Source organism: Eubalaena glacialis, chromosome 2 (genome assembly GCF_028564815.1).
Source record: "Eubalaena glacialis isolate mEubGla1 chromosome 2, mEubGla1.1.hap2.+ XY, whole genome shotgun sequence".
Classification (NCBI taxonomy): Eukaryota; Metazoa; Chordata; class Mammalia; order Artiodactyla; family Balaenidae; genus Eubalaena; species Eubalaena glacialis.
The window spans coordinates 70,341,857-70,357,400 of NC_083717.1; the positions used below are offsets into that span (position 1 = coordinate 70,341,857).

General features: G+C 35.7%; 1 protein-coding gene across 6 annotated transcripts in view; it reads left to right on the forward strand.

The window, feature by feature from the left end:
- The window catches only part of DENND4A (DENN domain containing 4A), a 134,207-nt gene that overhangs the window by 91,984 nt on the left and 26,679 nt on the right, over positions 1-15,544 (forward strand). For 4 of the 6 annotated variants that reach the window (XM_061180166.1, XM_061180165.1, XM_061180167.1 and 1 more), the window contains 7 exons: positions 2-208; positions 294-422; positions 690-831; positions 1,235-1,366; positions 3,410-3,526; positions 4,141-4,269; positions 9,497-10,596. In XM_061180166.1, the coding sequence (XP_061036149.1) occupies positions 2-208; positions 294-422; positions 690-831; positions 1,235-1,366; positions 3,410-3,526; positions 4,141-4,269; positions 9,497-10,596 (1,956 nt within the window). The remainder of the gene's footprint in view (position 1; positions 209-293; positions 423-689; positions 832-1,234; positions 1,367-3,409; positions 3,527-4,140; positions 4,270-9,496; positions 10,597-15,544) is intronic. The other 2 variants (XM_061180169.1, XM_061180170.1) reach the window with 2 other exon arrangements.

Sequence of the window (15,544 nt, forward strand, 5' to 3'; positions counted from 1 at the left end):
GGAAATTAAATCAGCCCATAAAATTGCCAAGAGGTACTCTTCCATTCCTCAGATGTGGTCTAGGTGTCTACTGCGTCACTGTTACGGGCTGTGGTTTATTTGTCTCCCAGCTTATGTGAAAGTATGTCATTCAAAAGTCAGGGCTCTGAAAACAGCCTATGATGTGCTTAAAAAAATGCAGTCAAAGAAGATGGATCCACCTGATGAGGTAACAATTATCCTTTAAAATGCATTATTTTATTCCAGATTTATGCACATAGATTCTGTACACTTTCGAAATTACTGTGTTCCAGGTGTGCTACCGCATTCTTATGCAGCTCTGTGGACAGTATGATCAGCCAGTGCTTGCAGTTCGAGTGCTGTTTGAAATGCAGAAAGCTGGTATTGACCCCAATGCCATAACTTATGGTTATTATAATAAGGTAATTATTTTGACTTAATGGAGAAAGAGTCTAACTTTTGTGATTTTACAACCTTAGTTTAATGGCAGAAATAAATGATGCAGGGGTTATTTGGTATTTATTTTAGAGTATCTAAAATATATTTTGTAAATTGGAAGTAAGATTTTTTTTGTTCTATTGATATTTTGGATTATACAGTCTACTTATTCTTTAAATTAACTCTAAAGCCAGTGGGTGTTCATTTATAAAAATTATTTTACTAATTATTTTATTTTGTCAAATGAATAGGCTGTTTTGGAAAGTACCTGGCCTTCAAGGAGTCGTAGTGGCTATTTTCTTTGGACAAAAGTGAGAAACGTTGTTTTAGGAGTAGCACAGTTCAAAAGAGCTTTAAAGAAACACGCACATTTATCACAAACAACTCTCTCAGGTAATTAGAGGTTTTTAAGGGATGTATATGTTGTACTTTTTCTTTAAAATTAATTGACTAGTTACAATTTCCACTTTTTAGAAATTTTAATTAGTTTCAAAATATTGAATGTTTTCTAGTTTTTATTGCCATTAAGCAAATCCTAATATTAGAGTGTTCTTCCCATTTAAAAAACACCAAATTTTACTTATTTTCTTGTAACTGTTAAATTTTCAACCTTTGGTGGTCTTGTTTTAGTATTCGTTAATAATTCACAATAGGTTTCTTTGTTATAGTTGTATTTTGCTAATTATGTGACGCTTGTCATGTTCAGTATTAGTAGATTATTAACTTGAGCAGCAAACTAATATGTATTTTTGGTATCTCCGTGAGTAGTAAAATGCTGTCAAATTGTGTTCTTAAGCAGATGGCAGTGACCTGGATGCTGTTAGTCATGGCAGCATGGATAGTGGTCATGGGACACACACTGTGGAGCAGGCACCTTTTAATACGGGTTTAATCAAAGTGTATGCTTCTGATGATAGATCTAGTACAGGTTTGTGTGTGCTTATGTATACATTTATTACAATACATTTTAAAAACTAGGTTTGCTAGCCTGTCTTTTTTAGATTTTAATTTTCAGTGATATATGTAACTATCACTTTTTAATTTTATATGGTAGGCATATGACATTGTATTTAATAACTATGCAATTTTATTCATTCTCTATTTGAATAGAAATGAAAGTTTAAGAAAGTATTCGAGTGTTTAGTCCATGATAATCCATTTAACTCTGGATAGTACACAGGTCTCTTTATCATATCATTTTCTTAGGATAAGTTCTTCTTTGTATTATGAACATGTTATTATAGTTTTTTAAATGTTGTTAGGATTTTAAAAAAAGAAACTCAGATCCCTGATCTGAGTTAATAGTACCATATCAACATCAATTTCAAAGATTTAACAGTGTCCCATGTTTCATGTAAGATATTATCATTCAGGGAAGCTGGATAAAGGGTACACGGGAACTCTCTGTACTGTATTATTTTTGCAACTTCTTGTGAGTCTTAAACTATATTAAAATTAAAAGCTATAATGAAAAATTTTAAATATATATAAAACTTGTAACATTCTAGCACTGAAGATGACTTAATTTCATTAAAATATAAGATTTGTACATAAGCTTTCTCTAAGTATTATTAAAACTGACACACCTAAATTATTTGAATAATTCTGTTCATTTCATTATTACATTATAAAAATTAGACATGACTTTTGAATACAGTATAAGAGCTACCTATTAATGGACAGAAACTTTAAATTTAAAAATCCAAGCATTAATAATAAAATATGGAGGCTTCTATCTCTGCAAATTTTAACATTATGTTGGTCTGTCTCCTTTTATGCATACTTTTAAGAGTAATAAATATAAGCTATGTGTGTTGATATGTTGTTCTTCCTTGGCTGATTTTGTTTCTTGTTCATGCAGTTGTGAATTTAATCACAGAGTTGTAGTAGTCATCCTTAGGCATTATCTCTTAAAAATGAAGAAATCCATCTTTTGTTTTTGACTGTGGCCTTCAAAAAGGCCATCTTAAAGCAGTGCAGAACCTTATAATAAAAGCATGAATTTTATCAAGATTATCTTCACATTTTGTGATTTATAGTTTCTTTGGAAATAGAGATGAAACTGATTAGAAAAAATACCAAACTCAAAATTATAACAAAAATATTAAAGTAAATACCTAATGATACTTAATACAATTTCTTTACATAGTTCTTTGCAAGTTTATAAAACCATTTTTTATGCAGTCATATACTCATATAATCATAACAACCTTTTATATTATAAATCTGGGAACTTGAGATTCAAACAAAAAGGTTAAGTGGTTTACTTAAAATCATGTCTCCTAAGGTAGAGTACTAGAATTCAAAACCTTATGTTTTGATGCTAATCTAGTGAAAACAATTTGCTGAAAATTACAGAGAGCCTCTTTAACAGAACAGTGTATTAGAAGTTTTCTTATATTGATGCAAAGTTTGCTTTTCTTAATAAATTTAATACTAGATTTTTTTCTCATTCCCATGTATTTGTACTCATGTGCAATTCAGTAATTATTCAGTTGAATTTTCAGAATAACTACCTATCAATAAATTTAAATAAACCCATTTTTTTGGTCAGATGATTTAGACATTTGGCTCCAGTGATCTGTGTGTGAGTGTTTTGTTAGGAGTGCCCTGCAGATTTTTCTTCTCCGTTGCTTAGTTGGATCTCAGACCTTCACCTAGAAAGGTCATGGACTTGTATAAAGAATGTGTGGTTTGTCTGTGTCTTTTGGAGCCCAGATAGTAGTGTGAACATACATAATTACTGTTGACTACATTGTGAAACTAAAAATAAATTATTTTGTGATCATCCCTTTCTTATGTTAATAGAGATGGGGAGGAGCTAACAAAATAATGCTTTCAACTGGAAGTTATCCAGAAAAATTTCTATGAGTAAATCTAAACACCAATGTGTTGCTTCTAATTCCAGTTCTTCTTACTAAAGAAGTTTATGATAAACAGCATAGGGTTTTTTGTCTTTTTCTTTTTCCAGGTGGCCAGTCTGACCTTGGATATAATTCACTATCTAAGGATGAAGTTAGAAGAGGGGATACATCTACTGAGGACATTCAAGAAGAAAAAGATAAGAAAGGGAGTGATTCTAGTTCCTGTAGGTACTAAGTTGATATTGTATAAAACTGTGAGCTTACATTAATAGAAAAGTCGAGTGACTTTAAGTGTAAAAGTACTAATTTTATGTTTCATTTTCCCATTGTTACTCCTATTTCCTCCCATTATAAGCCCTCTACACCACCTAATATTCCAATGTACAAGTACTTCATGTGTGAAGTTTGTAGTCTCAGTGGCAAAACACCCTCCAGTCAAATACTATTCTTGTAGTAGAAATATATATTTCTTCAAACAGTGGCTCTTTTCTGGGGCTTAACAATATTTTTATTTAATGCTTTTATTAATGGTCTGTGACTTATATTTTTCCTGCTTACCTCCCCCCATCGAAAGCAGTGTTTCACAACCAAAGAAGAAATATAAAATGTATGCATGGACCTCATGTGTGACCAGTACTTAGTTGTTTGATACACACCTTGAGGACTTGAATGAATGGTATCACTTATTTGTGATTGACAAATATAGATATAGAGGTGTTCAATATTTTCTCATCACGTATTTTCCAGTAGAAGTATTTAGAACTAAAAGCTACTTCTCTTTATGGCTCCTCTGATGTATATAGATTTCATCGTAACAGTTGCATTTTAATCTTTACAGTGTCAGAGAGCGAGAGTGCAAAGGGAAGTGCTGATTGTCTTCCTAAGCTCAATTATCAAAGTTCTTCCAGTATAGTTCGCCTCAGTGCTACAAATAACAGTGCTGATAAAACATCAGGAGAAAGCACAGGTAAGTTGAATGGTATACGTCTGTATGTGCAGAATAACTTGTACCTGTATTTCTAGTGAATATATTTTTTTAAGTCTTAATTCTCCAGGGATTTTTTCATTTTTTGTTTTTTTGTTTTGTTTTGGTTTTGGTTTTGGTTTTGGTTTTTTAGTATACTTGTGCAGCCTCTCATGGTATAGTTTAGAAGCTTAAATTCTGTATTTTATAATATAGTTTGTTCAAGCTTTTATTGTAACAAAGTAAAGGGACATACCTACAAGCTACCTTTTCAGTTTGGACTGTGGGGAATTTTGGGAAGGGGGAAGTGGGGAGCAAGTGAGATGATCAATCTGAGGGTACCAGACACCTCGCCAATTTTTAAATGAAGCATAGAGTTCCTTAGTCTTCGTATTGTTCCTGTTTTTTCAGAGGCGAAAGGATAGTCCTTCAGGTAGTTTAAATAGCAATACCTAATATTTTTTCTTTTCAAAGCACTTTTTATATATTATTTTTCATTTATTATTACAGCAGTGCTTATATTAATGAGAGGGGATATTAGCACTCTTTCAAAGATGAGAAAACTCAGGCATAGTCGGACTATTGGCAGGTCCCATAAGTTCTCAGCTAGTTAATGGAAAAGTCATTTTAGGATCTGGGATAATACCTGGTCTCACAAGTTTTTCATCAGACTGTTTTGGGGGGCACTAAACAGACATAAGATTCAGAGTTTCTAGTGTTAATAGTCTGATTTCATAATTACATTATTTTATTTTTGTATTAGCTCAGTTCTGCATCATTATAATCTAAACAAACATTGAAGGACTTGTGCTGTCAAGGCTGAAATCTCTCTATAAAGGGCCCTGCTGCTGCAATGATGTTTGTTTTTCTGCAGCATAGTTAGATATGCCTCTAACTCAGGGGTAGGCAAACTGTGGCCCATGGGCCAAACCAGGCCTGAAGCCTGGGTTTTGTGCAGGCCCACAAGCTAAGAATGTTTTTTTACATTTTTAAATGGTAAAAAATCAAAAGAAGAAAAATATTTTGTGACACCTGAAAATTATATGAAAGTTCAGTGTTCATAAACAAAGGTTGATTGTCACACACCCAGCTCATTCACTTACATATTGTCTGTGGCTGCTTTGGCACTACGTTGGCAGAGCTGTGGAGTTGCCACAGAGACTGTATGGCCTGCAGAGCCTAAAATATTTACTTTCTGGCCCATGACAGAAAAAGTTTGCCGACCCCTGTTCTAGCTATCAAAAAAAAAGTTAAATGATCTATAACTGTCTTTCTTCGCATTTCCTTGTTAGATAATTGTTACAACTTAAACATTAAAATTTTTTCATTGGTATAATGTAATTGCTTCACAATCATTTAGTCCTTCCTAATCATTGTCTAATTAAAACTCTTAATAACTGGCCTTTGGTAGTCTTTGCTTTCTTGTTCTTTCGTTACTGTCTATTCATGCTTGTTGTTTGCTTAAGATCTGCTTTTATGAACTTTCTGTTTTCATATGATTGTAAACCATCCTTTGATTCTGACATTTTGTCATAGTAATAAGCATCTGACTCAGCATCTGGCTTTTGATTGCCCTCTGTGCTTAACAAGCCAATTTTTTAAAGCATATAATAGGTTTCCTAGGTATGAACTAGAGTTGTTAGTTTATCCTTAAGATTTTTGACTTGAAAACTTTCCCATCTGTTAAGTACTCTGGGTTTATCACTACTACCAAAGACTATATGTGGGATTTATAGGAATACTTACTTTTCTGTAACTTTTTTCTTACATACTAGTACTTGCTAGGATTCAAAACACCTTTCAAGTTTCTTCATGTTTTGCAGTACAGTATATGTATATTTTATTTATATCATTATATAAATAAATGACAGCTTCTAAAAGATGTGGGAGTGGAATAACCAAAGAAATGTTTTAATGTTTGGTTGGTAATTGAAATAAAACCATCATCCTATGGTTACTTCATGGTTATCTTGGGAATTTTAACATTTTGATAAATATATATTGAATTACTGAGAATTCAATCACAAGACAATTTACTCTGAAATGAAACATGCTCTGAAGTATGAAAACATACTCTGAAATGTTTTTTTAAGCCTAATTCTGCTTTTAGTGTGCTTTAACTTTTTACCTTTAGCTACCACATTTAGCTGTAACATGTCATATTATAATATATTATACTGTGTTATATTCTGGGTTGGTCTCTTGGCTGCAGTTGTTTCCCAGCAGACAATATTCATTCAGCGATTATTTTTTGAGCTCCTACTATACCTGCTACCATATGCCAGGTGCTACTGAGGATATGGTAAAGAACAAAAATAAACATGGTCCCTGCCTCCATAGAGAAGTACATGGGAGGGCTGGGAAAACATTAATCAAATAATCAAGTAAATGTAAAAACACCCTGATATTAAATACTGGCAAGAAGGGCTGTAAGGGCTTCCCTGGTGGTGCAGTGGTTAAGAATCCGCCTGCCAATGCAGGGGACACGGGTTCAAGCCCTGGTCCGGGAAGATCCCACATGCTGCAGACCAACTAAGCCCGTGCGCCACAACTACTGAGCCTGCTCTGTAGAGCCCAGAAACCACAACAACTGAGCCCACGTGCCACAGCTACTGAAGCCTGTGCGCCTAGAGCCCATGCTCCACAACAAGAGAAGCCACTGCAATGAGAAGCCCGCACACTGCAGTGAAGAGTAGCCCCCGCTCGCCACAACTAGAGAAAGCCCACGCACAGCAATGAAGACCCAATGCAGCCAAAAATAAATAAATAAAATAAATAAATTAGGGGAAAAAAAAAAAAAAAGAAGAAGGGCTGTAAGTTGCCATGAGAATATGTAACCTGTCCTGGGTTTAGAGGGACATTGGTCAGGAAAGGCTTCCTTGATAATATGGTTTGTGAGCTTAAATCTGAAGGGTGAGTAGAAAACAAATGAGGATAGGGGTTCCAAAGGAAAAATTGAAAGGGAGCATTCCAAGCAGCGGGAAGCAATATGTAAAGGCTGTGTAGTAGGAAGAGATTATAGCATGTTCAAAGATCTAAAAAAGGGCTAGTAAATCAGCTCAGAATTCTTTCAGTTTTAAGGTTCAGAAAATATGACTTAACAGTGGCTTAAACAAGTTGAGGGCTTCTTTTCTCACGAAATTCAAAGGTAAACAATTGCCCAAGATGTTGGTTCAGGGGCTTTACATCAGATCTCTGAACCTAACCATGATTATAATACAGACGCTGGCAACTTCAGGCACCACCTATCTGTGCAAGGCAGAAAGAATGGGCAAGGGGAGTGCCAGCCACATCTATCTCCTTTACCAGGAAAGCAGACGTTTTCCCAGAAACCCTCAAAAACTACCACTTTACTATCACTTGCCAGAATTATGTCATAGAGCCACCAGGCCCAAGGAAGTTAAATAGTTTGCAGCCTCTCTGTTAGAGGTGCGCAGCATCCAGCCTAGTCTGGTGGAATTTAGCAGGTATATAAACTTAGAGTCAGACAAACTATTCTGTAAATGGCCAGGTAGTAAACATTTTAGGCCTTACAGGCCACATACAGTCTCTATTGCTTGTTCTTTGTGTGTGTGATTTTTACAACTCTTTTAAAATGTTAAAACCATTTGAGACTGTATATAAACAGTCCACAGGCTGGATTTGGCTCAGCAGTGTAGTTTGCCAACCCCTGGTATAACTTGAAAACCAGCTTTATTTGTCTGTAGGCCATTGCATAGTTCTTACTTTGCAAAGGAACACATCTATTTAAATGCAGTCCTAGAGTTACATCTTTGGATTATAAGATTGCTCCAGGTCTTTGATAATATATAACCTGTTAAGCAGGTTTCCCAGAATATCAGAAGAAAGTATGTTCTTGGTTTCTTATATACTTAATCATAAGCTGATACAGAAAAAAAGAAGACACTTTACCTCTCTGCTATACTGTTTTCCTTGTTAATGCTGTATGCTTATTAAACGGTATTAGTTTGTAGGCTTTTATGGTCTCTAGTAGTCCCTTTCATCTCCTATCTTGTTACCCAAATACATCATATGATAGGGAAAAAGGCACATTTTTAGGAATTGCCTCGTTATAGAGAGCTAATTCTGTTGGCTAAAGCATGTAAAAAGAGTAGTTGAAGGACTTTCCTGATGGTGCAGTGGTTAAGAATCCACCTGCCAATGCAGGGGACATCTGTTCGAGCCCTGGTCGGGGAAGATGCCACATGCTGCAGATCAATTAAGCCTGTGCGCCACAACTACTGAAGCCCACATGCCTAGAGCCCGTGCTCCGCAACAAGAGAAGCCACCGCAGTGAGAAGCCCGCACACCGCAACGAAGAGTAGCCCCCGCTCACCGCAACTAGAGAAAGCCCGCGCGCAGCAACAAAGACCCAACGCAAACAAAAATAAATAAATAAATAAATAAATAAATTTATTTAAAAAAAAAAAAGAGTAGTTGACAATACCATACCTAGACTAATGCTTTAGAAGACTCCCACATAAGGACAATTAAAGTGATCAAAAATCTAGATTTCTGCTTTCAGCGTAGGTACCTAAGTAATTTGGTAAAAAGCAGTGAACGGTGTTTCTGAATAGGAAGTGGCCATTCACATTTGACTGTTATAAACTTGAATCAATATGTAAAGCAAAGGTAAAATTATTTAGCCACATCTATAGTCATAAGGATTTGGAGTTTTAAAAATAATTTTTATTTATGAATAAAGCTCACATAGCTGCCTTTTATTTGGTTTGGTTTAGTGTTTTTGGTTTTGTTTTTCTTTTTATAGGCAGAAGACTCAGAATCTTAAGGTCGTCTAGCACAACCACAATTGTATAACCATTGTTATTTAATCCGTTCAGTGAAATGGACATAAATTAATTATTATTGTTGTTAAGTATACCAAGGGTAAATATTAATCTTAACTTACAAGTTTTAAAAAGCAGTGCATCCTTATATCTCAGATCATACCCTTCATATTTGATTTGAATCCCAGTTCTCTCACTTAAGGACTGGGTAACTTTGGGCTAGGTAATCTCTCTGAGTATCAGTTTTTTCTCCACCCATAAGGATGTTGGAATGATTATGGTAGATAATGTGAGTAAAGTGCCTAGTATAGCATCTGTGAAATAGCAGGCACTTGATGGGTGCTTGCTGTTATCATTTTATTACTAGTATCTTAAATATTTAAGACAACTTATATTTGCATATTACATTTTTCGTGGCTAAAAACACTTTTCTTGTTTTTTAGAAAGTACGTCTGAGCCGCTCTTAATATCATCTTTTGAGGATACAAATGAAACAGGAAACATTCAAAGTAGATGCTTCAGGAAAAGACATAAAAGTGACAATGAGCCTAATTTGCAGCAGCAAATGTCCTGGGGAAATAGAAACCGAAATCTTAGTGGAGGAGTACTAATGGGACTTATGCTCAATAGAATTAACCAGGAAGCAAACCCTGGAGATATGGTTGAAAAATTAGGAGCTGATGCAAAAATTCTTTCAAATGTAATCTCAAAAAGCACAAGACCAAATAGTCTTGATATTGGAAAGCCATCTTTAAGATCAAAAAGAGACAGTATAGAGAAGGAATCTAGTGATGATGATACACCTTTTGATGGTTCTAATTGTTTGGCAGATAAAGTGGATTCTCCTGTTATTTTTGACTTAGAAGACTTAGACAATGAAACAGATGGATCAAAAGTGGGGTATGTTGCTCCACAAAATCCTAAGAGGAGTCAACGCTTGAATAGCAGCTTTTCAGTAAAACCTTTCGAAAAAACTGATGTTGCAACAGGATTTGATCCCCTCTCTCTTTTGGTTGCTGAGACTGAACAGCAGCAAAAAGAGGAGGAGGAAGAGGAGGAAGATGATAGCAAAAGCGTTTCAACACCATCTGCTAGGCGGGATTTAGCTGAAGAAATTGTGATGTATATGAATAACATGAGCAGTCCTTTGACAAGTCGAACACCAAGCATTGATTTACAACGGGCCTGTGATGATAAAGTAACCACTAAGAAAAGTCCAACGTTGGTCAAGGCATGCAGAAGATCTAGCCTGCCTCCTAATTCTCCTGGGCCAGTGAGACTTACCAAATCTAAAAGTTACTCAAAAAGCGAAGACAGACCAAGGGATAGACTCTGGTCTTCTCCAGCCTTCTCACCTACTTGCCCATTTAGGGAAGAATCTCAAGATGCATTAACCCATTCATCACCTTCATTTAATTTAGATACACTACTAGTACCTAAACTAGATGTTCTAAGAAACAGTATGTTCACTGCTGGAAAAGGAGTTGCAGAGAAAGCAAGCAAATGGTACTCAAGATTCACCATGTACACCACATCATCCAAGGTAGGTTTATTAGTGTTTTCTACTTTTCCTTTTACCCTTCTCCACCACCAGAAGTATCTTACTTGCAAAGATGTCTGTTTTTACCATTCTCCTAAAATACAGCTTTACAGAAAGGACTCTTGGGATGCATAAGGTTTGTAAGTATCAGAATTCAGACTTGAATAATAACTTCGAAAAGAAAGAATTCACTAACTAAGGTTATATTTTTAGTTCAGTTTTGAAAGAAAGTGATCTGTAGCTGGAGTAAAAATTAGAGTCATATGAAAATGCTTACTTGAGCTTCATTATTTATTGCCTTCAAAAATTACCAGCCAGGCATAGGATTTCTCTTTCTGGTTAGGATGAAGTACCTTGTGATACACCTGCATACCTCCCAAAGCAAAAAGCTAGATGAAATATGGAAAGTATTTGTTTAAAGTCATCAGAGAACTGCTGAAACAACTAGAAAGTAGAGGGGCAAGATTCTAGAGAGAGGAGAATTGCAGAGATGAGCTGAAGTTTTATAGCTACTTTTTCCTTGAGGGCATTTGCTTATTCTGAGCACAGAGCAAGAGGTTGCAAATCCAGGCTTTGCCTTATCAGAGGACTGTGGAGAGGTGAGGGGGCCAGCAGGACTTTTGGGATCTTGTAGAGCTGGAGAGACGAAAATAGAGACTGGAGGGTCCTCAGATACACAAGTTTTTTCCTTCAGGACATTTTCCAAATACTGATACTGCATGAAACAGGAGTCTGAAAACATAAGCAGAAAGTCTCTGATAAATAAGAGTTCTCAGCAGTTTCATGGTGCTGGGAATACAATAGCTTAGTTCATAAGCTGCTGGGAGCTGGGGAAAGTGAGGGCAAGGAAACTTTGGTGTACACACCAGGCCCTTAGTTCAGATTCCTGCAGAGCTATGCCTTAGGAGCATTGGCAAAACAGAGGTAGACTGAACCTGACCAAAACTGCAACCTAGGCTGGACTCAGCTCAGTCTGTGATTAGATTAAACTAATCAGCCTTTACTCTAACAAGGAAAAAGTGTGTCCTTTCCAGAGGACCAGAACATCAACTGGAGTCCTTATGGTTTTTTATATATAATTTTTTATATTCTATTATTGAATTAAAAATAGCTATACTGAGGGACTTCCTTGGTGATCCAGTGGTTAAGACTCCGCACTCCCAGTGCAGGGGGCCCGGGTTCCATCCCTGGTCAGGGAACTAGATCCTGCATGCCTCAACTAAGAGCCTGCATGCTGCAACTAAAGATCCCACACACCACAACTAAAGATCCCGCACACTGTAGCGAAGATCCCACGTGCTGCAACTAAGACCAGTGCAGCCAAATAAATAAATATTTAAAAAAAAAAAAAAAAAGCTGTACTGAGAGACAAGGACCATAACTAAAAACAAAAGAAAAACAGATGGAGGAAACAGACCTTCAGGTGATCTAAATATTTGAATTAGCAAGATACTTTGAAGTAATTAAAATATGTCCAAGAGAATAGAGGAAAGGGTGAGAAAAAAAAGCTAGAAACATGCAAAATTTCACCAGGGAATTATCTTTTGAAAAGAACCAGTGTAAATTCTAGAACTGAAAAAGATGCGAAATTAAGAAAGCAGTAGTTGGATTTAACAGCAGACAAAAAAACAGGAGAAGAAAGATTAGTAAACTAGTTGGGAAGATAGTAGAAAATATCCACACTGAAGTACAGAAAGGGGAAAAAAATTGGAAAATACAGGAAAAAATGTGGGGTTTAGTGAAAATGCTTAACATTGATGTAATTAGTTCCAGAAGAAGAAGAAAAAAAGGGGTAGAAGGAACATTTAAAATGCTAATTGCCAAGAATTTTCCAAAAGTGATTAAAGATGTCACTCACATACTTAGAAGATCTACAAATGTCAAGCAGAATAAATGCAAAAAAAAAAAAAAAAACCCTATACTTAGGCATCTTATGTTAAAGTAGATGAAAATGAAATACAAAGAGAAAATCCAAAAAGGAGCCAAAGAAGAGAGAGATATTACCTTCAAAAGAGCAACAGTAAGAAAGCTGACAGTTGTCTTCTGAATAGAAAATGTGATGTCAAAAGACACTGGAAAGACATCTTTAGAGTACTGAAAGAAAATGACTGCCAACCTGTTTTTCTGTACCCAGCAAAAATACTCTTTAAAAATTTGGGTGAGAGCTTTAGTTCCACTGTGGTAACATAAGGCCACTAAAGCCCGTCCCTCCCACTGATTTACAACTAAAAACTCCAAACAAAATATTAAAAAAAACTATCTAAAGATTCTGAAAAACAAAAGCAGCAGATTGTGGGGAAATTTTCCCATTTTCTTTCTCATACATTTTTGCTCCAAGAGCAGGTCCCAGTCACAGTGTGGCATGGCATCCCTGGCAGCTAAAACTTTAAGAAAATCCCCATATTTCCTGGACAGAGGAACCAGAGAAGGGAGCCTCTGTGGGCTGGAGAGTATGAGGGGAATCTGTGAAAGAAGGATTCCTAATTCTGTGCATGGCCCACACAAGTCTGAGCCTCACCCTTGAGCTACACATACTTGGGATAGATGCAGACCAGCATGGACAAGGCTTCGAGAATTAAACTGGGGATTAAATCACCACCTACAAAAATCAAAACACAAATTACAATCTGAACATAACGTAGTTGACTGCCTGCTAATACAATAGCTCAACATTCTCCAAGAGATTATAACAGTACCCAGACTACACAGCATAACATTCATGGTGTCCAAAATAAAATCCAAAATTACTTGAACCAGGAAAATGTGACTAATTCTCAAAGGAAAGACAACCCAGATGTTGGAATTATCAGACGGAAACTTTAAAGCAGCTGTTATAACTAGATTCGCTGAAGTAAAGAAAAAACACATTTCAAATAAGAAAAGAAAAGAACTCTTATCCAGAAAAATTAATTATTTGTCAAAAAATTTTATCATAAAAAATACACTCTGAAATAAACTCATTGGACGGGTTCAATAGCAGAATGGAGATGACAAAGGAGAGTCATTGAACTTAAAGATTGAGTAATAGAAATTATGCAGTTGGAAGAACAGAGAGAGACTTTATAAAAATGAACAGAGCCTCAGAGAGTTGTGGGACAATATCAAAATGTATAACATATAATTGGGATTCCAGAAGAATTGGAGAAAGAGATTATGGTAGAAAAAATATTTGAAGAAATAATGGATAAAATTTCCCAAATTTAGTAAAAAGATTTAGATTCACAGATACTCAGCAAACTATAGACAGGATAAACTCAAAGAAAACAACACCTATATATACATAAAAGCAAACTGTTAATAACCAAAGATATCCATTTCTAATAAGAAAATAACTGCTGGAAAAAAAAACAAGAATAAAAAGTATCTTGAATGCTATTAAGCAAAAATGACACATTACCTACAGAGGAATAAGGATTTGAATGACCACTTGTTTTCATCATAATCTGTGGAGGGAAGAATACAGTGGAATAACACTTTTAACCTGTTGAAGAAAAGGCCTGTCAACCCAGAATTCCATATCCAGTGAAAATATTCTTTAGGGGTGAAGGTGAAATAAAAACATTTTCAGATAAAGGAAAAGAATTCATGACTAGCAGACCTGCTCTATAAAATAAGCTAAAGGAAGTTCTTCAGGCTGAAGAAAAATTATACCACAAAGAAACCTGGGTCTTTGGGAATGAAGAAAGAGCAAAATAGATGGTAAATATCTGGTTAATATGAAAGACCCCCTTTTTTTTTTTAATACAGCAGGTTCTTATTAGTCATCCATTTTATACACATCAGTGTATACATGTCAATCCCAATCTCCCAATTCATCCCACCCCCAGCCACTTTCCCGCCTTGGTGTCCATACGTTTGTTCTCTACATCTGTCTCTCAATTTCTGCCCTGCAAACCAGTTCATCTGTACCATTTTTCTAGGTTCCACATATATACGTTAATATACGATATTTGTTTTTCTGACTTACTTCACTCTGTATGACAGTCTCTAGATCCATCCACGTCTCTACAAATGACCCAATTTCGTTCCTTTTTATGGCTGAGTAATATTCCATTGTATATATGTACCAAATCTTCTTTATCCAGTCGTCTGTCGATGGGCATTTAGGTTGCTTCCATGACCTGGCTATTGTAAATAGTGCTGCAGTGAACATTGGGGTGCATGTGTCTTTTTGAATTATGGTTTTCTCTGGGTATATGCCCAGTAGTGGGATTGCTGGGTCGTATAGTAGTTCTATTTTTAGTTTTTAAAGGAACATCCATACTGTTCTCCATAGTGGCTGTATCAATTTACATTCCCACCAACAGTGCAAGAGGGTTCCCTTTTCTCCACACACTCTCCAGCATTTGTTGTTTGTAGATTTTCTGATGATGCCCATTCTAACTGGTGTGAGGTGGTACCTCATTGTAGTTTTGATTTGCATTTCTCTAATAATTAGTGATGTTGAGCAGCTTTTCATGTGCCTCTTGGCCATCTGTATGTCTTCTTTGGAGAAATGTCTATTTAGGTCTTTTGCCCATTTTTGGATTGGGTTGTTTGTTTTTTTAATATTGAGCTGCATGAGCTGTTTATATATTTTGGAGATCAATCCTTTGTCCCTTGATTCGTTTGCAAATATTTTCTCCCATTCTGAGGGTTGTCTTTTCATTTTGTTTATGGTTTCCTTTGCTGTGCAAAAGCTTTTAAGTTTCATTAGGTCCCATTTGTTTATTTTTGTTTCTATTTCCATTACTCTAGGAGGTGGATCAAAAAAGATCTTGCTGTGATTTATGTCAAAGAGTGGTCTTCCTATGTTTTCCTCTAAGAGTTTTATAGTGTCCGGTCTTACATTTAGGTCTCGAATCCATTTTGAGTTTATAATTGTGTATGGTGTTAGGGAGTGTTCTAATTTCATTCTTTTACATGTAGCTGTCCAGTTTTCCCAGCACCACTTATTGAAGACACTGTCTTT